General features: G+C 45.7%; 4 protein-coding genes across 4 annotated transcripts; 1 reads left to right on the top strand and 3 right to left on the bottom strand.

Annotated features, from left to right (window-relative positions):
• Positions 1–1,020: 1,020 nt before the first annotated feature.
• Positions 1,021–11,808, top strand: GL218_06586 (putative feruloyl esterase C; the record flags this gene model as incomplete). Its single annotated transcript, XM_033583308.1, has 7 exons — positions 1,021–1,305; positions 1,362–2,171; positions 10,556–10,870; positions 10,938–10,967; positions 11,023–11,147; positions 11,211–11,590; positions 11,690–11,808. 7 exons carry the CDS (start codon positions 1,021–1,023, stop codon positions 11,806–11,808), a joined length of 2,064 nt encoding a protein of 687 aa, XP_033433717.1.
• A 206-nt stretch (positions 11,809–12,014) lies between these two features.
• GL218_06585 (Mitochondrial N(5)-glutamine methyltransferase MTQ1) lies at positions 12,015–13,145 on the bottom strand (the record flags this gene model as incomplete). Its single annotated transcript, XM_033583307.1, has 1 exon — positions 12,015–13,145. The coding sequence occupies one exon, from the start codon at positions 13,143–13,145 to the stop codon at positions 12,015–12,017; it is 1,131 nt and encodes a 376-aa protein (XP_033433718.1).
• Positions 13,146–13,764: 619 nt separating this feature from the next.
• GL218_06584 (uncharacterized protein) lies at positions 13,765–14,190 on the bottom strand (the record flags this gene model as incomplete). The annotated part of the gene is made up of 1 exon (XM_033583306.1): positions 13,765–14,190. The coding sequence occupies one exon, from the start codon at positions 14,188–14,190 to the stop codon at positions 13,765–13,767; it is 426 nt and encodes a 141-aa protein (XP_033433719.1).
• A 551-nt stretch (positions 14,191–14,741) lies between these two features.
• On the bottom strand, positions 14,742–19,002 carry GL218_06583 (Leucine-tRNA ligase, mitochondrial; the record flags this gene model as incomplete). The annotated part of the gene is made up of 3 exons (XM_033583305.1): positions 14,742–17,177; positions 17,234–17,684; positions 18,377–19,002. The coding sequence occupies 3 exons, from the start codon at positions 19,000–19,002 to the stop codon at positions 14,742–14,744; spliced, it is 3,513 nt and encodes a 1,170-aa protein (XP_033433720.1).
• Positions 19,003–19,776: the final 774 nt, after the last annotated feature.

Raw genomic sequence — 19,776 nt, 5'->3', positions numbered from 1 at the left:
TATCAAGATTATCCGCTCATTGATTCGCTTAATACAGGCTGTGCCTCTTCGACTACCCCTGTTGTAGGTGCAGCTGAGGTGGTCGTCTCCTACGTATGAAGGTGGGGGGCGCAGACGATCTATCGCATTTGGCAAATGTGAAGGAACCATTTGAATAAATGATCCAGTACCATATTTCCCTTCGCTTTCCACGCCTTTGTATGCACAGCCTATGCTCATGAAAAAAATGGTCAATACGACTTGCATGACTAAATAATATGCCCAGACAAGATGGTCAGTTATCACATTCATTCTTCGGGACTCGGAAAATAATGTTTTATTAGTTTCGAAGACTGTCCCATTTCAGAAGGAAAGACCGCGATGAAAATCGTGTACCAAGGTTTCATCGGACTGCATCTGAGCCTCAAAGTTCTAACTCGAGACCATCCGGCACCTCGGAGCCGATTCATGAAAATCATGTCGATCCTGGAACGGTCCTTCACTCCCTGGAGCCCGTAGGAATTGCTAACAGCGATGTCCACTCCCGAAGGCACAGTGAAACCGATGCCGGGCCACTTGGTCTTACTGTGGTATATACCCCCGAAAATGCTCACAAGGCGGACATCGTATTCATACATGGGCTTGGGGGAACTAGTCGGTGGACGTGGTCAAAAAACAGAGATCCTGATTTATTCTGGCCACTCACCTTCTTACCTCTGGAGCCCGACGTTTGTCTAGCTAGAATACTAACTTTTGGTTACAATGCCAATTTCCGCAAATCTGGGAATATTGGTACTTCAGTGCTGGACTTTGCTAAAGATCTACTGTTCGATTTGAAGTACGCCAAGGATGACCATGGTGAAGACTTGAATATGGGAAGTGTGAGTATAGCACAGATGATACATACGCCTTGAGGCATATCTAATCTTGGCACTAGGTACCATTAATATTTGTTGTTCATAGCATGGGAGGACTCATAGTTAAAGAGGTGCGCATACTTTTCAACGTAATTGTTATTATACTTACAAGGAGAAGGCATACATGCAAGGCCAGAATGATCCCGAATATGAGTCCATTATCAAGGCCATTTCAGCAATCACCTTCCTCGCCACACCACACCGTGGGACACATCTTGCTGAAACATTGAACCGCATTTTACAAACAGCCATGATCACCAATTCGAAGCAGTACATATCTGACCTTGCAAAGAATTCTTTCACCTTACAAAAGCTTAATGAGCAATTCCGACATGTTGCGCCTCGCCTAGACATTGTTTCGTTCTATGAAACTCAACCTACTTCGCTTACTCTGAAGAGCCCCCGAATCGTACGTAGAATTTACATTAAGTACCTAATACACAACGTCCTGTTGACATCCTTTAGATGGTATTGGAAAAGGACTCCTCCGTACTTGGATATCCCGGAGAGACCTCCAAAGCGTTAGACGCAGACCACCACGGGGTATGCAAGTACGAGAGCCCCAGGGATCCTAACTACATCACTGTGAGGAACGTACTTAAATCACTTCTCAGCAAAATCATATCAACAAATAATTCGAGGAAACCGGGTCCGTCAAATCGAAGAGAATCGCATGATCTAAGATCTTTCTTGGCAATTACAGAGATACCAGCTATAGACTACAGCTTTTTCAGAGACCAATGGGCACGAGGTACTTGTGAATGGATCCTTCAAGATGTAAATTTCGTCGAATGGCTTCAGGTGTCTGAATCAACGTCCTCCCTCTTATGGTTGAGTGGCGGGGCTGCAACTGGGAAGTCGGTGCTGTCATCATTTATTATCAACCACCTGGCGGAGCGAGACGCCTGCTGTCAATATTACTTCATAAGATTTGGCGATCAGAAGAAACGTACACTAAGTTCGCTGCTACGTTCAATTGCTTATCAAATAGCCTTAACCATCCCGGGCTTTTTACAGAGGCTCCTTGAGCTTACCGACGAAGCCGTTGATTACGAAACCGCAGATCCAAGAACGATCTGGGAACGTATCTTTAAATCCATACTATTTAATATGGAAGAACGAAAGCCTCTGTACTGGGTTATAGATGGTCTGGATGAGGCGCACGATCCTCGTGCAATCATCAAACTCTTATCAGACGTCGCTCATTCTTCAATTCCACTTCGCATCGTACTCATAGGTCGTAGAAGCTCGGAGATCGAATCTTCTTTTCAAAAGGTATCAAACTCTTTGAAATCAAGAACAATTAATATTGAAGGTCATCTAGAAGATCTACGGTGCTATGTGCGCCAGGAACTTAGCATGTCCGGTGGTTCCGAGTTCAAAGAAAATGTTATACAAAGAATTGTAGAGGGGTCTCAGAATAATTTCCTTGTGAGTTGCATCCTTTTTGGTATAAGAACCCTTTCCCATGTCTGGGCTAATTGTGTAGTGGGTACGACTTGCTGTTAGCAAACTGAATCTATGTCATAGACTCGCGGACGTTGAAATCGCACTCCAAGAGTTACCAGTCGGTATGGAAGCACTTTATGATCGTATGGCGTCGACAATTGCCCAAAGCCCATCTCCGACGGATAGGGCCTTGGCATCAAGTATTCTACAGTGCGTCGCATGTTCATTTCGTGGGTTGACGGTCACAGAGCTATCGCAGGCGTTGGATGAAGATGCATCAGAGCTGCTAGACTTTGAAAGGTCAATTGTAGACCTATGCGGTGGATTCGTAGCCGTTGATAACGGCGGGAACGTTACGATGATACATCAAACTGCACGCGAATATTTGCTTAGCAACAGCGGCCATCCTTTCAGCATTGATCGCCAAGAGGCTCACGAGCATATGTTTAGAAGCTGTATGAAGTCTCTCATGACCATCGGGCTTCGAGCAAAGGTGAACCGAAATCAGAAGCCCGAGTTTATTGACTATGCTTCAAGCTATTGGTCATCACACTTATTGTCAACGTCTCTCGAGTCTGAACAAGTTGGCGAAGTTCTTAAGAAGTTCTTGACTAGCCACTGGATTTTGACATGGATACACATCCTTGCTTCAAGCAATCAACAACGAATACTTATTCAAGCTTCAAGAAATCTTTCAAAATATTGTCTTAGGCAACGGCGACACAACGCACTACAGAGAGACAAAGGGCAACACATCGTGGAGCAAGAGCTTCTTGAAAGTTGGTCGATAGACTTTGTGAAATTAGTAGGGAAGTTTGGTATTCACTTGCGACAAGATCCAGAGTCGATATACAAGCTTATCCCACCTTTCTGTCCTCGGAATTCTTCGATCTACCAATTATTCGGGAAGTCAGAGGCAAAGAACATTGCTATATCAGGTATATCTACTAAAAATTGGGATGATTCTCTTGCGCGCATATCACCAGGCTCTGGCAGCTATACATCATCTATCACGGCCTCTGGGCACCTTGTGTGTATACTTGCTTCGCCAGGTAGCGTATTCATGTACGACTCCTTAACTTTTGAAGAAGCAGCGGCCTCTCCTATTAAACATGGCGAACGTGTTTACCGAATGGAACTTAACAGCACTGCGAGCCTTCTAGTTACTTATGGTTATAGGACGATTAAAATATGGGAGACATCGAGTGGAAAATGTAAAATTTCAGTTAACAACATCGACTCACGGCCTCGACCACTTTCCATGCGCTTCATAAAAAACAACACCAAACTTCTTATTGGTAGTGAAGACAGACGGATACGATCTCTTGATTTAAGTCAAAGATCTCCAGACCTAGATCTCGTAGTAGAACTAGAAGAGCCAGAGCTCGAGGGACACTTTTTAAACTCATCGAATTATATGGCTTTAAATAGGGATGGGACTCTAATCGCTGTCGCCTATCGAGGACATCCACTTTCCGCATGGGAGGTTGATGGACCTGTCCATATAGGGCATTGTTGGCGAGCTCGAGAAGAGGCTGCGAGGGGCGAAGTCATTGATGCTGTCTGGCATCCACACGCCCCTGAAGTTTTGGGTCTTTATATCGAAGGCGTAATTTTCAAATGGCGCCCTTATGATGGAGCGGTTGTTGAGATGCCAACAGGGGCAGCCAGATTAGCAATTAGCGGGGACGGTAACCTCCTTGCAACGGGTGACGTGCATGGAACTGTGAAGGTTCATACCACATCCGATCTTGGCTTACTCTACCAATTGGCATCTCAAGACACTGTTCTCGGCATAGCATTCAGTCCTGACCACCGGCGCTTCTACGATATCAGAGGGTACTACGGAAATGCGTGGGAGCCGAATGCGTTAATGAAATTTTCAGAACAGACAGAAAGTAGCGTCGATGGCGGAAGCGAGACCGAAAGTCTTAACCATAGTATCTCAACCCACTCTAGCTCATCTAGGAGAGTTGACTCTATTACAGTATTGGCAGCAGCGCCAACGGGACGTTTATACAGCTACGGCACGGAGACTGGGATAGTGCATTTAATCGACTTGCATAAGGAAAAGGTCATTGACGTCCACACGAAAAAGGGGTTCCTGAGCATTGAGCAAATGAGCTGGAGCCATGATGGGCGATATATGTGTTTCTCCGACTCTAGTAAAAAGATTTACATAAAGTCAATAACTCCAGGTATAGGTACTTCGGAACCAGTTATAGAAACCAAGGTAGAGATTCCGATGAAGACCATAGCGAAGGGCCCGATAACACAATTTCTTTTTCAACCAAACTCAAACAGTCTCTTAGTCTTCACGCCTAAGTCAGCTCACGCAATCTCGATCGCGACACTAGAAGTAACTCAATCAGTGGAATTGGACGCAACTGAATGCAGCTGGATTGCACATCCTGAAGACCCGGAGCTAGTCGTCGGGTTTGGGGCTAGGCGAATACAGATTATGACCTGGGATCTACTTCAAGTTCGGGGTTATGCCATCAACTTAGAAGAACATCCCAGCCATGCTACTGTAAACAGGGTCCTTGCCACTCAAGATAAAAAGCACTTGCTAGTTCAAACGTCCTCTCAAAGTCATAACTTGAAGGAGAAGGCGTTACATTATTTCAAAACCTCCGACTTGGGAATACAATCGAGCCCAACAGCGATTACTCCGAAGACATTCCCCCAAGATATATCATCTGAAATTGCTCTTCCGCTCGCATTCCGGGCCCAAGACCGCCTCATATTTCTTTCTAGAAACTTTTCGGTTTGCTCCTGGAAACTTTCTTCTGATTTAAGCACACATGTGCCAACACCTGGGAGTATTGCGACTTCCGCAGAACTGCCAGGAACCCCCAATCGCCACCAATCTAATAATTCTATTACGAAGCAGTTTAAAGGAATTTTCGTGTTACCGGGAGATTGGATTAATAGGGACTGCTTGTCCTTATGTACCATCTGGGGTACGGAGAGATCTTTTCTATGCCCAAGGAATGGAGAGGTCGCTGTTGTTAAGTGCCGAGACTTGGTTTAACCCATCTCTCTGCATAACCCTAGTCAGCGACCCATTGCATCGATATTACTTTTTCAACAAAATTTGCATACTATGTTGAATCAGAGATTATTCTTCTCTGTCGCCATTGCGTTCCTTTCTGATAGTCAACAAGGAAGAGGCCTAGAACAACCAAACATAGACCACCCATGAATGTGAACGTCCAACCGATGCCTAGAGCATCAATCAAGTTCTGGAGGAAGGATACCGTAATAGCAGCCAGGGTACAGCGCACTATATTACTGGAAGCCTGTGCAGCCGCTGGGGTTCTATGATTCTTATCTACCAGCAGGGTATTGTAGACCTTGAAGTCGCTCAGTTTAGTCAGAGGAGGAATATATATAGAGAGAGAGAGAAGGAAGAACTCACACTAAAATCGAGCTGCATGCATAAACCAGCGATGAATTGAAGGATAAGAGGAATTGAAATATGCTGCTTTAGGTTAGGTCAAGTAACTAGGTAGATATGAGGGGGCGCGAGCTCACTCTATGATAATGTAATGTCCAACCAAACACTATAATTGAGACGGTTGTGATGATTAGGGGTACCCATATAACACTAAGACGCGCTTTTTCAATTGGGAAACCATCCAAGTCATCTCCGACAGCTTTATCTGTAGATAGATCGCATTTTGTTCTGGCTCTTCGGTATGCTCTATCGAGTAGGGGCCCTGAGAAGAAAGTAGAGACCATCCCACCTACACCGAAAGGAAGATATATAATGCCAGCTTGCCACTGGTTGAGATTGTAAATTTTAATGAATAGAACGGAAAGCGACGCGTTAATGCAAGTATATACGACGTATAGTAAACCGCAACCGAAGATAATTATAGCATTGTCCTTGCGAGTAAGTATCAACAGGGACTTTAAGGGGTTAGGAATCCTCCATTTATGCTCCGTGCCCTGGTCAGTATCCGTCCAATGACGCATCAATGTCGGGACCGGTAGTCTTAGGTGCTTAGGTGGTCTGATTGACCCATTTCCAACGATGCTTCGAGAGGTTTCAGGAAGGAATAGAATTATGGTGACCAAACATAGTCCCGCGGCGATGGAGAGGAACCAGAAGATCCAGGTCCAACCAGCAGCGTAGCTCAGTGCTCCTCCCAGTATGGGTCCAAGACTTGGTGCAATCGTTATACTTGTAGGCATACTGTTATTAGTAAAGAAAACATAGAACTGGATTCTGAGGCCTTACACACGCGAAAGACACCGCACTCACGAAGGAACCCCTTTCAGCGGGAGACGCGACGTCAGTGATTACCCCATAAGCAACCGAAAATGTCCCTGAAAACAGTCGGTATTAGCAATAATGACTTCGAAGCTATCTGATAGGGCGTGTTCATGCCAGAGATTGCCAAGGCCTGCAAGACACGAAGACCTAGCAGTGCATTATACGACTTAGATAAGGCAATAGCAATGTTCGCTACTACGTAGAGGCTCAGCGTAATCATGTACACGGGCCTCCGACCAAGAACATCTGCAGCATCTCCAACGAGCGTCGGTGCTATCGTTGCTACCGCCATGTACGAAGTGATAGTTAAGTTGATCTTGTCAACCGAGACGGATAGGTCCTCGGATAGGAGGTGTACAGCTGGGAAGTAGATGAAGCTGCTTAAAGTCGAGAACCAGGCGGCATACGAGACCATTGAGACAATACACCATTTCTCGGCTGTGGTGAACACCGAGTACCTATCCATGGCTTCTGTGACTTTTGGCGCATCCCTAATATCTCTGGTTACTGGATTTCATTTAAATGCCACCTAAGACAAAGTCTAACCAAGAAACAACAGCCTCCTATTATTGATTATTTGCAAAGACAGCCGGTATTTATATACAACCCCGCATGATCACCATTGGCCGATATGCGGCGAATTCACCTCATGCAAGATAGGTCTTATCTATCGTCAGCCACGTAGCCCTGCTTCAGGAGTTTAAGTGTTATTGGACCAACCAGAAATGTAGATACTTCTAGCTATAGTTACAAAGAAAAAATTAAGATTGCTATTAACCTAGAACCTTTAGAGCCATATAATGGCCAGCCACATTTCTCGAATCAGGGGGTGATCCCAAAGCTTTTGGGAATTTTGATAAAAACATTGATAGCTAGTAACTACCAAATTGGTAGACCTGCATATTTTCTATATGGACAAGGACTGAAATATGGAAAGAAGATATGGCTAGATTTTTGGACGCGATATTAACAACCTAATAAATCTAGTACGATACGTTGATGCTCAGGTAGAGCAAGTACATGTAAACTGAAGCTGCTTGCCTGAACCCGAGTACTCAGTTGATACTTTGCTTTTTGTTCCGACCTTTTTATTGTAAACACCCTATATAAAATATTCAAGGCGTATGGCATGTCATAGCACACCGATAATACAGGAATAGGTATTAGTTCTTAACAGCGTAGGTAATTTAGTTCAAGAAATAACCTGTAACCTCATTTTAATAGCCCAAAGAAACACAATGACTGAAGCTGAAGGAACTTGTGGTACGTGATCCTGTTAACACTAGCAACTTTCAAATATCGATACACTGCTACTAGGTAACAATAAAAGATTCTCGAGTTAGGCAGGTACTGTAAGAAAACCTTTGAACAAAAAGGGAAGTAACCGTGCGGCAGTAGCAACTGCCGCCGGTGCGTATGGAATACGTTAGTCGTAGCAACGGACAGCTGTAGATACCTGCGAAACAATGTCTACCTAAGGAACAGTTTGTTCCTTAGATACTGCCGGCGGTAACCACGGCAGTAATTATTGGCGGTGAGCGAAGCCTTTCCAACCGCTATTAAAAACATCGCGTATTCTCGCCGAAGATAATTTTTCTTCCTTCCTTTCTCTCATCAACTTATAACTAAACCAACTAAACACCTAAACTAAACCAGCAAATATCCCCTGCTGAGCAATATAGTCCGTTAACAACGTGACACATTAACTCGATAATACTTAATTATTTTAATAACTCCTTTCATTAAACATTAAACATACTCACTTCAATACTTTAATATTTCTCTACAGTCAACAGAGAGGTACAACATCGTCAAGTTAACAAGACTTGGGTTATCAACAATTACTCAACAAATATACCTAGGTATTCAGAAGTATGGTTGGGTTCACATACCTGTTCCCTTCCAGTCTAAGGTCTTTTCTATTCACAGGTTTCATTGCTACCCTAATACGACCAACATAACATCACCCGAACGGAAAGTCCCTAAACAGGGCTGGCTTTACAGCACAATCATTTCTATTCACAGTAATGAGACTACTTGTGCGAAACTTTCAGCAAATATGTCATAATTACCTATGGCCAGTCGCGGGATGGTAAGGGCTGTCTTGCTAATTATACATTAACATCGCCGATATGTGCGGCCGCGGAAACTCCACCCTAGCATGGGGTGTTTCCGGCTTAACCCCTAATACGAACTTCTACTCCCTCGCCTACTCCTATTTTAACCTAACTTTGTCGACAATACCATGAATCTCACTACTACTCCAACCTGACTCCATTGGTACGAACTGTTTCTTTCCACGTGGGCAACAATAATAATGGCGACTATCTATCTTGTATATGCCCCAGTGTCAACCAACAACACCAGCAATCTCTTTGAGTGGATATTCTACACAACCCTCTACCATCTTCACCTTGGTATGGGTGGACTACTACCCCTGGGGAATGATGGTAGAGCAGCAATAAGTCGTGGGCGAGTCCGCCAAGACGATGCCAACCTGATCATAACTCTCTCGGACTTATCCAATATTTTATTTATCTATATGTGGTGTCACCATCGTAAGTACTATTTTACTTAAAAATTGTTTATCACCTATCCTTACCATACAACTTATTCATACCCTCACCCTCCTTCCCTTCCGACCTGACTTCATATCATGAGTGCCACTTATGAATGTTGCTTGAAATGAATAGCATGTTCGCAAACAAGCGCATGATATAACTTAACAGCAACTACCTTCAATAAGCTAGCCAAGTACTAACTCCATCTACCCTAGAATACAAGAGTTTCGCAAGCTCCCCTTAAACAAGTCCCAATTCATCTTCTAATCCAGGTGGTGGAGGTACTGGCCGGGAATCACTCTGCTCGCACTCATTATACTCCAGCTCTAAAGCTACCAACAGTGGAGTTGGATCGACATCGAAGCAGAAGAAACATGGGATGATGATAATGGGGGCTTCGCAACCTTGGGACCATACACTCACTTGTCATGTGGCGCGCCTTATCGGAATTTGTGAACTAAGTGGCTTGTCCCTTTGCCCTCCCTCAGCAGCTACGGTTACTTCGCAATTGGGAACAGGTCTTGCCCCGCCAGGCTGGCTCTTTTCTACTATAACCGATGGGCTTTATTGCGAGGCCGATTTGGTCAGTTCTATGGTTCGTAACTCATAACCTACGGTCTACTATAACTCAGATTCCGAGGAAGCTCCTTAATTCCTACAATAATAATTTAACTTAATGACGCATTCGACAAAACACCCTTTGATGTCGGCTTGGGCACATAATTGTGCACCAGCACGCATTGGGGGTTTCCCTGGTCGAAATGGAATTCAACTCAACGTGGTGGTCCGAACACAGGATGAACCGGCGAAAGATACAAAACATCGAGATGCCATCGATGCAAAGATGATGTCCGAATTGGCATCAGCGAAGTACTGTACTGACTCCAAATCAATATCACTGCTACTACTATCATGTACCTAAACCTACCCAACTAATGTATATAAACAAGTCACATCGCATGAGATAACTTCGCCTACGTCTCGGTCAGTCAATTAAGACAATACAATAAAATGAAATGCATCAAGCTCTCAAGACTACCTAATGTATAATAATAACGTTACATTCCCCGTGAAACTAATATGCCCCCCGCGTCCAACCAGACGTCGTAGACTTACATTTGACTATTCGGGCAGGTGTTTAACTTAACCTATCGCGCGCCGTCCCTCGGTGCGCGCGGATCGACAAATATAGATCGGTACCGCCGATCTTGTATTAGCAGGCTGCTCTTATAAGGTATTATATATATATAAACACCTGAACCCCTGGATCAGATGAGCTTGACCAAGAAGCTTAAATGAGCCTCCTCTTTTTCACCTTCATTTTTCTTCCTAACCCCATTCATTCTTTACTCATACGAATAATACAGATAATCAGCGCGATGAAATTCTCTAGTTTCGCAAGTATCCTCGCCGCGAGCGTCGTCGACACCCCTGTCACCGCCGCTCCAACAGCGACTTCAGCAGGGACCGCGGGATGTGGCAAATCTCATTTACTCCCCGGCATAACGAAATACCATAGCCTTACGAGCAGCGGGCGTGAGCGAAACTACTTCATCCACGCGCCGGGGAACTACAGCGAGACGACGCCGTATCCGGTCGTGGTCGGCTTCCACGGCTCAAGCAGTATTGGGTTGTTCTTCGAGGTGGATACCGGTTTGAGTTCCGACACGTTTAGCGCGAATGTATGAAGTTTCTATAATCTTATCTTATTATAGAATATGACTAGATACTGATAGAAGAATTGCTTAGAAAATTATGGTCTATCCTAATGGCGTGGGCGTAAGTCATTAACACCTCATCCTCAAATGAACTGCTGTAGCTAACACTACCCTAGGGCGCCTGGGCTGGCGCAAACTACTCCGAGGCCTCGGTCGAAGAGGACTTGCAATTTGTCTCGGATCTGCTAGACGATGTACGGGGATCATACTGCGTAGACGACAGCCGGATCTACGCTACAGGGTAAAGCCCCCTTTCGCATCTAACAGCCCTATATTTCTCAACGCAGGCATTAACAAAAACCAGCATGTCCATCGGCGGTGGTTTCGTCAACACCATCGCATGCAACGACGTAGGGAACCAGTTCGCCGCCTTCGCGCCGGCCTCGGGGTCATACTACACAGACAACGACGCGGCGCACGAGGACTGCAAGCCGGCGCGGAGCCCGCTGCCTCTGCTCGAGGTCCACGGAGGCGCTGACGGTAGCGTGCACTACGACGGCGGAGATGGTGAGGGCGGCGAGGAGCCGAGTATTTCAAACTGGCTAGGATGGTGGGCGCAGCGGAACGGGTGCGACGACAGCGCGAAGCAGGTCGAGGATAGCTTTGATGGCGACGTGCACCATACCACCTGGAACTGCGGCAGTGAGGAGGGTGCGCTGCAGCATTGGAAGATCGATGATATGGGTAAGTTTAACCTAGTTCTTTTTATTTCTTTTAGACGTTACACACGTGATGTTTGTACATGTATGGGAGTTATTCGCTTACATTCTGATATTCCTGCAGGACACTGCTGGGCGTCGACCGAGATCAACTTCTCGCAAGTGGCAGCGGGACAGGGACCGACGCACATACAGGCGTCGCAGATAATCATGGAGTTCTTCGATAAGTTTACTAAGCCATGAAGAGAGTAGATGTGCTTGTGTGATAGTTTCGAGGGACAGAGTAATATTCGTATATATATAAGGTAGTGTTGGCTGTATACTATATTAGCTGTAAATATCGCTTTCATGTACATAACTAAAGTTTTCTCAAATATTGAATACCCACTTACTTAAGGGCGTTCGTATCGTACTACCATTCCATTATTTACGAGTTCGGGTATATCAAGTCAACGAAGAAACACAGCCCTTCCATTCCCACCACCCCTAACCGGCACAGTCACACCGGCGACGTCCACGCTCTCCGGCTCGCCTTCACTAGGTTTCATATCAGGCCAATCCCTCCATATCTCAGCCTCTTTTGCATTTCTACAGCGTTCGCGCGCCATCTGCACCACGCGGACAGCCTGCGCCAAGTCGCCCACCTCCAGGACCACAAACCGTGGCTGGAGCACCTTTGCAACATCTAGGATCCTAGCGTAAAACACATCTTCGGGTAGGACAGTCGCATATGGGGAATTATCTGCCGACGGCTCGGGGACCAAAGCAAGACGGGGTTCGTGGTCGCGCACCGAAGGTTCCGTGTCGCGGTCGAAGCCCTCTTGCGATATATACGGCGGGTTGGAGACGAGTATATCTACGGCGCCTCTCTTTAATTCCGATTGTTTAAATCGGAGATTATTAATAAGACCCGCTTGCTCGAGGACCGGCACGAGCCAGTCCGTAGAGAAGATATTCGTCTCCTCGAACGAGACAGCGTTGGCATTTCGCTGTCGAAGCGAGCCGCGTTCTATATTATACGCGAGGTTCTCCTTTGCCAGCGAGACGGCCCTAGGTTCAATATCAAGCCCTCGGACATGCATCTTCGGAAACTTGCGGTTTAAGATAGAGTATAGTAGTAGCGCAATGCAACCAGATCCGGTACACAGATCGAGGATTCTCAGATTCGATTCTATGTCATTATCCTTCTTAACTTTCCCCGCTCTCCAGGTCTTACGCACAATATCCGCGAGATGCATAGTCCAAGCCTCCGTCTCGGGGCGCGGGATCAACACCCCGGGACGGCACTTGATCTCGAGCTGGCCGAAGGGCTGGGTCCCTAGGATATACTGCAGCGGATATCCGCGGCCCCTAAGACTACATAGACGGTGTAGCAGGGCATTTTTGCTCTTCTCATCGTTGTCTTTTGCCTCTGGGATGTTTTGAAACTGTGGCGCGAGGGTGGAAGACCATACGTGCTCGCGGATCCAGCGCAGCTCATTGCGCGCCGAGTTTAGGTTTTTACAAGTGGGGAGTAGAGCGGCGAGGAGAGGCGTGTTAGCATGTAAGCTCCGGGTAGCCTGAGGCGAGAGCTGTGGCATTTGCACTATGTATAGGGGAGAAAGTATAAAATATGCGCCAGGCTTGGCTGTGAACTGTTAGTGGTTTGTTTGATAGTTTCTCTACCTATAGGAATTAACTGTACGGCTCCGCTTTTAATAGAATCAAGCACGTCTATTGGTTAACGATTAATATATACGTATACGCTGGCTTCAATACTCCTTATTCTTAATAGGGGATCGATTACAACTAAATATAACCGAAATAGATATATTATATAGAAGTCTTAACAGTATCATCAACTTCTATTTCTGCCATAGTTGCCGCTCCCTAGGTGACTACGCTACCTCAGTCCCACATAGAAGCCATTAGGTCTTTGAACATGAATGTGTAGGTATAACATGCCTTTAAATCGGAAGACTGAAAAAAAGAAAGCATTAGGTTATATAACCTATGGAAACTCCGAGGCTTCCATGATGGTGCTGAGAAGGTATATTCTCTACACCTCATTCCGTAATTCCACCGTCTGCCTCTAACATGATCCCATCGCGACACCAATAGCCCTCATTCCTTATACACTAGCACAATACCCTCTACCCTCTACCCAAAAAACCAAGCAACCCTCCCTCATTCCCTTCCTTCCCCTCTACGATAACCTCCTCAATCCCTCTTCCCATTCCAATCCCCCCACACAAACCCCACCCGCCGGCGACGATCACTACACATCGCGATCCAAAACGCCGCCACGACCAAGCCCTCCATCGCCCCCACCGCAAGGGCCGCTCTGCGCGCGTCGCCCCCCAGAAACGCAAGTAGAACGATCGCCGGCGTCCAAGCCACAGCGTTCAAGTACGCGAGGCTGAAAAACAGGACCATGCAACGGCCTGCCTGGTAGACCTGGAGCTGGGCCGGGCCGGCCGAGAATATTCCATATCGGTCAGGAATACGTAGTATTTGCGATTGGACCCGGTAGCACTCGATTCCGACGGCGAGACGCACGGGGTTGAGTTGGTTGTGGATGACGTCGGCTTGGAAGAGCGCTAGGGAGAAGGTTTTGGTGATTTTGCGGGCGAGTTGTTGAGGCATTGTGGCAATGATGATGATGATGATGATGGGTGTATGTTTAGATGCCGCTTAGAAATTTGCCGTAGTATGAGACTAGTTTTATATCTCTTCGTATTCAGAATGTGGAACGTAGGTAGTTCTCAAGTCGTATCTGGACTTCTAATGAGGTACGGAAGGAATTTTGGAGTAGGGGGGAGAAAGAGCTGATACGTATAACCGCGAGTCTTTTATAGTCATACCATGTACGCACGTACAGTTTTTGAATTCTACTCTAAAGTAGGTTGATGAGGTATGGTATATATTAAACATAGCCAGACTATAATGCGAAGGAGCATCATAGCGGCCACCCACCTAGATAATGGTGAAAAGCATTTCATCTACAGCGCATCATATACACGAGGCCTCAAAGTTCCTAACCTAGATCTTGGGTATGATGTAGAGGTCTATTGGCCGGAAGTGTTCTATATGTTACTGTGTTTCGTTATATACATTCATTTATCTTAGCTATACACGTCTAGCTAAACATTGAGCTGGGTATCTAATAAAATACGTACTCCTTTATCCCCTTTTATCTACACCTTTTTCTTTGGAATTACATAATTGACGACCGCGCCTCCTCTGACGGGGAACACCTTGCTTGCCTTCCTGATATCAAGATCACCAACTAGCTTAGCCTGCGCTTCCGGTGATTTGAGGATTTCCTCTGTAACCCAGTCACGGAATTCATCACCACCATCTGCAATCTCTGCTGGTTTCGTTGGTATATCCACCACACACCGCACCCTACCGTTTACCTGGACAGCGCAAGAAACGTGGCTTCGTCCCAGAAACTGTACTGATCCGTCTTGAACGGGCCAGATACGCTCGCCCTTGGCGAATATACTTCGGCTGTTAGGCGCAAGAATGCTCCAGCACTCCTCAGCAAATGCAGGAGTGATGGGCGCCATCATTTGTATAAGCCGTCGTGTAGCTTCGCGCTTGATCATATCTGAAGCTATCTGGTTTTCGACCAGTATATTTGTGAGGCCCATCAGGCTTGATACTGTAGTATTTAAGGGGTAGACTTTCTCTAGCGCATTGGTAACGGACGCGATAGTGTTCTGCGTCGTACGCCACACCTCCACATCAGCAGCCCATTGCGCCGACTCCTTTTCGTTCATCTTTTGCATGTCATCCACAGAGCGGCTGAAATAAGCTTTCCCATCGAAGTTAGTGCTGGACAATGGCTCAAACTTTCTTGACTTTCGAACACCTTGGACAAAGTCATATACTCGACGCAACCAGCGCGTAACGCCAGAAATCTTATCTTCGTCCCAGTTCAAAACCTCTCCAACCGGGGCTTGGAAGAGGATGTGAGCTCTTGTAGCGTCAGATCCATATTTGGAAATAAACGAGGTTGGGTCTACACCGTTGTGTTTGGACTTGGACATCTTCTCGAAGGATACTGTTGCAGCCTTTCCTGATGCCACTACTTTCGGTTGAGAAGGATTTGACAAGTCCACTTCATCCGGCTTTAAGAAGCGTCCGCTATCAGGGTCCGTGTACGTCTTGCCATGTACCATGCCTTGAGTAATGAGCCGCTTAAAAGGTTCCCTTGAAAAGCCTAGTGGCGAGTTAAGATGTCTACCATCTTTACTATTGACACCCATTTCGGGATACAAAATGCTCATAACCGCCTTATACACAAATCTGGCGTAGAGGAGGTGGAGAATTGCATGCTCAACTCCGCCAATGTAGACATCTACTGGGAGATGGCTTTTTGCCGCGGCTTCGGACACCGGGACCTCTGAATTGTTAGGATCTGCAAATCTCATATAGTACCAGCTGGAATCCACAAACGTGTCCATCGTATCGGTATCTCGCTTGGCTGGGCCGTGACACTTTGGGCACGAGGTGTTGATCCAATCAGCGGCGGACTCGAGAGGGTTACCGGGGCGGCCACTTTCCCAATGATGATCAACTTTGGGAAGGGTGACTGGAAGTTGATCTTCGGGGACAGGCTGCGGGCCGCATATATCGCAGTGGATGAAAGGGATTGGAGTCCCCCAATATCTCTGCCTGCTAATCAGCCAGTCCCTAATTTTCCATTTTGTGTTACTTTCTGCGAGGCCGGACGCAGCTTTGATCTGAGAGACGATACCCTTCGCTGCAGCGCTAGAGGGCGTTGCGCAGTAAGAACCAGTAATAGGGGTCAAAAATCCTGCCTCTATGTAAGGCTCGTCCTTGAGAGTAGAGATAGATCCGTCTGAGTCGGGCGAGACAGCATATTTAAGGGGCTCTTCGGGGCGATGTCTTCTCCAAAATGCAAAATCTCTTGCGTCGTGGGCTGGTACTCCCATAATTGCTCCAGTTTCATAATCTCCTCTAACATAAGGAGCAACATATACTGGAAGAGGCTTGAGATTTTCTTCTCGGAAGTCCTTGATGGAGGCAAGCGGGCTTATTGCATTTAGGTGTGGTATCCGGTAACCTTCTGTAGCATCAGGGGGAAGATCCTTTACGCGCTCTATAAACTCTCGAAGTTCTGGATCACCTTGTGCTAACTTTTGTACGACAGGTGAATGTGGGGAGAGAGCAAGGAACTGGGCTGCGAATATAGTTTCTGGTCTTGTTGTGTATATTTTTACCTTGCGAAATTCGGTTCTTCTCTCGGTATTGATGAGGAACTCGTAGTAAGCACCCTCCGTACGTCCTAACCAATTTTTCTGCATAGTCAAGACTCTCTCGGGCCAAGCATCATCCTTGCTAAGTTTCTTGAGATCTCGCAGCAACGATTCCTTGAATTGGGTGATATGGAAGAACCATTGCTCAAGCTCGCGCAGCTCGATCTTTGCGCCCGATCTCCACGACCGACCGTCCGAGTCAACCTGTTCGTTGGCTAACACAGTCTTATCGACAGGATCCCAGTTTACAGTCGCTTTCCGCTGACTTACAAAGCCATGCTTATGAAGAAGAAGAAATATTTTTTGTGTATGCTTGTAAAACTCCGGGTCACATGTTGCAAATTCCTACGTGGTTATTAATATTCGGTGCGCTGATATTATCATGATATATCTGAACGAACCCGTGACCAGTCGAAGCTCGCATTCATCGACTCGAGCTGCTCTTTCATGCGAGCAATGTTGTCCCTCGTCCAGACAGCGGGGTCAATGCCGCGTTCAATTGCTGCATTTTCAGCAGGTAACCCGAAGGCATCCCATCCCATTGGAAGAAGAACATCACGGCCTTGTAACATATAGAATCGTGCTACTACATCGGCTATAGTGTAAACACGAAGATGGCCGAGATGTAAGTTGCCTGAGGGATACGGAAACATGGAAAGTATGTACATATGGTTGTTGGTGGATTGGGAATGATCACGCTTTAAAGCAGTAGCACCGCCTGTTTCACCACGAAGCCGGTTACCCTCTTCCGGGTGCCTCCCGCGCTTCGTAGCTTGACGCCATTTCCTGTCTAAAGCAGGCAAGTCGAGCTGTGCTGTAGCATACGTCCGACGAACAATGCATGCTCGAGAACTTGAAGACCATACGGTTTTAAACTTCAAGTATGGTCTCGACTGACCTGCAATATTTCTTATAACGGAATACATCGGGTAGCTCTCATGGCCGTTGTCTTGAGAGAACGAGCCTGCTGGCCGAATATAATGATCAGTGATAATAATACTAGCTGCGTGACCCCGTCCGCGTTTGCACGGTGTATCTTTTAAAAACTAATGCCTTTTATTAGAATTTGCATGATTTGTTAAACGGACTTTAGGTACGTAACCAATTTTTCCCCGCTATTAGGAACATTAATAATCCGCTAACAATGCTGCCTAACCTTAATTGGAAAGCTTGTATTTATGGAACTATCCGATCATTCAAAATCTTTAAACCAAAACATAATAGGTACCTAACTAAGACATCACGAATTGTAAAGAGCTTAGTCACTTGAGTCATCAAGTAAAATTATCATAGCTCAATCATCTAAGAACTATGTGGTAGTAAGTTTCAACACTTCTGTAAATTAACTACTAAGTAACAAAGTTAAAGTCTTGCGAGTGTCAACATCAACAAATAACTATAGAGATTTAGGTGATTAGACGACTTCTTCTAGGTTGGAACTGTCATCTATATGGAGTCGTGATATTTCAAGATCAGGCATCTCTTCATCAGTAGACTCAGACTCATCAGTATCCTGGCAATTATCCTCGCAGTGTTCAACACACGTGTCCGGTTCATCATCGCTGAAAACAAATTCGTCATCGCTCAAAAAGGGGTTCAGAGGGTCAACATCTCCCACTTCAATGTCCTCCTCATCCGAAGTATCAGGAAATTCGTGAAACAACCGTTCAAGATCTTGCAGGACTGTATGTAGATTTTGAAAAGCCAGCTCCAAAATCCGCGCAAGCTTATAGTTGTCGGTAGAGTCCCAGTCAGGATATAGCTCTTCAAACTTCATGAGGTGCGAACTAACTGCCGCGTTTCTAGTCCATGCGCGACCAAGGTTCTTGATCCAACCTTTTGCGGTTACACGGCCTAGGGGAACGCTTTGGATTCGTTTATCAGCAGTCTCTGAATCGCCATTATTATCAGGAGAAGTACCTTCCGATTCCAATAGGTAGAGAAGATCGCTCATTTGATGGAGAATTACTCTACGAATCTCATTAGCCTCTTCAGATTGCTCTGAAAAATTAACTTCGCGACCCGCGAGAGAGCTGACAAGTCCTACTATCCCAGCATTGATATCCGGAGCATTTGGATCGCCATAGATGATGGTGACAAAAGAGCTACGAGAAGAGCTACGAGAAGATAAGTTGTTAGAATGGCTATCGGTATTGCTGTTATGAGACATATTCGAGGTCGGTTATAATAGCTTCGTATTGTTTTATTATGTGTATTTTCTGAGATTGTTGTCCGAAGTTGTGATTAGCCTCACTTGAATGCATCTTGACGGACGTATATATACAGGGTAGGTATTCAATAGTAAGGTAAAGATGCTTGTTAAACATTTAAAGATGATAATCAGATGGTTTAGCTGCGAACCTTTTGCGAGGACGAACAATCTTATTTGCTCCAATCCTCAAACAAAGACAACGTTAGGGTGTTTGTTTGGTGATAAGAGCTTGAATATATGCACGTAAGCAGTGAAGGTATATGCATCTATCGTAAGTTAATATTAGGTAATCAATGGGTAAGGTAACCATCATGCGCCAAGGATTATGTACGGTACTTGAATTATTATTTGGTCCCGCACAGACCTCCCTATCATTGCTTGACTTGAATAAGGGGAAGGAGTTGTGGGGGGAACGTGTAGAAGATCAGAAACAACCATCGCAATCTCATTGTTCCATCTTCCGTATTTGGTTTATTCTAACCTTTCAGCCTTTTCCCTCCTTCTAGAGTCCTACATAACTTGTCCAGTCTATTGTCCTGGCTTGGGTTTTTTTCAAGATAATCATACCAACTGTTTCAATATTAGCATTGCATCTTCTTAACTCCAAGTCTTAATACGTTAACTATTCAGATATCCTTGGCTATTCGAGTGTCTGACATCACAAGCTCTTGACGCCACGAATTTCTTCCGTACGTGCGCGAACCACTTATAACCGACCATGATTTCTCTTCG

Source organism: Daldinia childiae (assembly GCF_008694065.1).
Source record: "Daldinia childiae strain JS-1345 chromosome Unknown Scaffold7, whole genome shotgun sequence".
Taxonomy (NCBI): Eukaryota; Fungi; Ascomycota; class Sordariomycetes; order Xylariales; family Hypoxylaceae; genus Daldinia; species Daldinia childiae.
The sequence above is the reverse complement of the archived record's forward strand: the minus strand, read 5'-3'. Positions and strand labels throughout refer to the sequence as shown.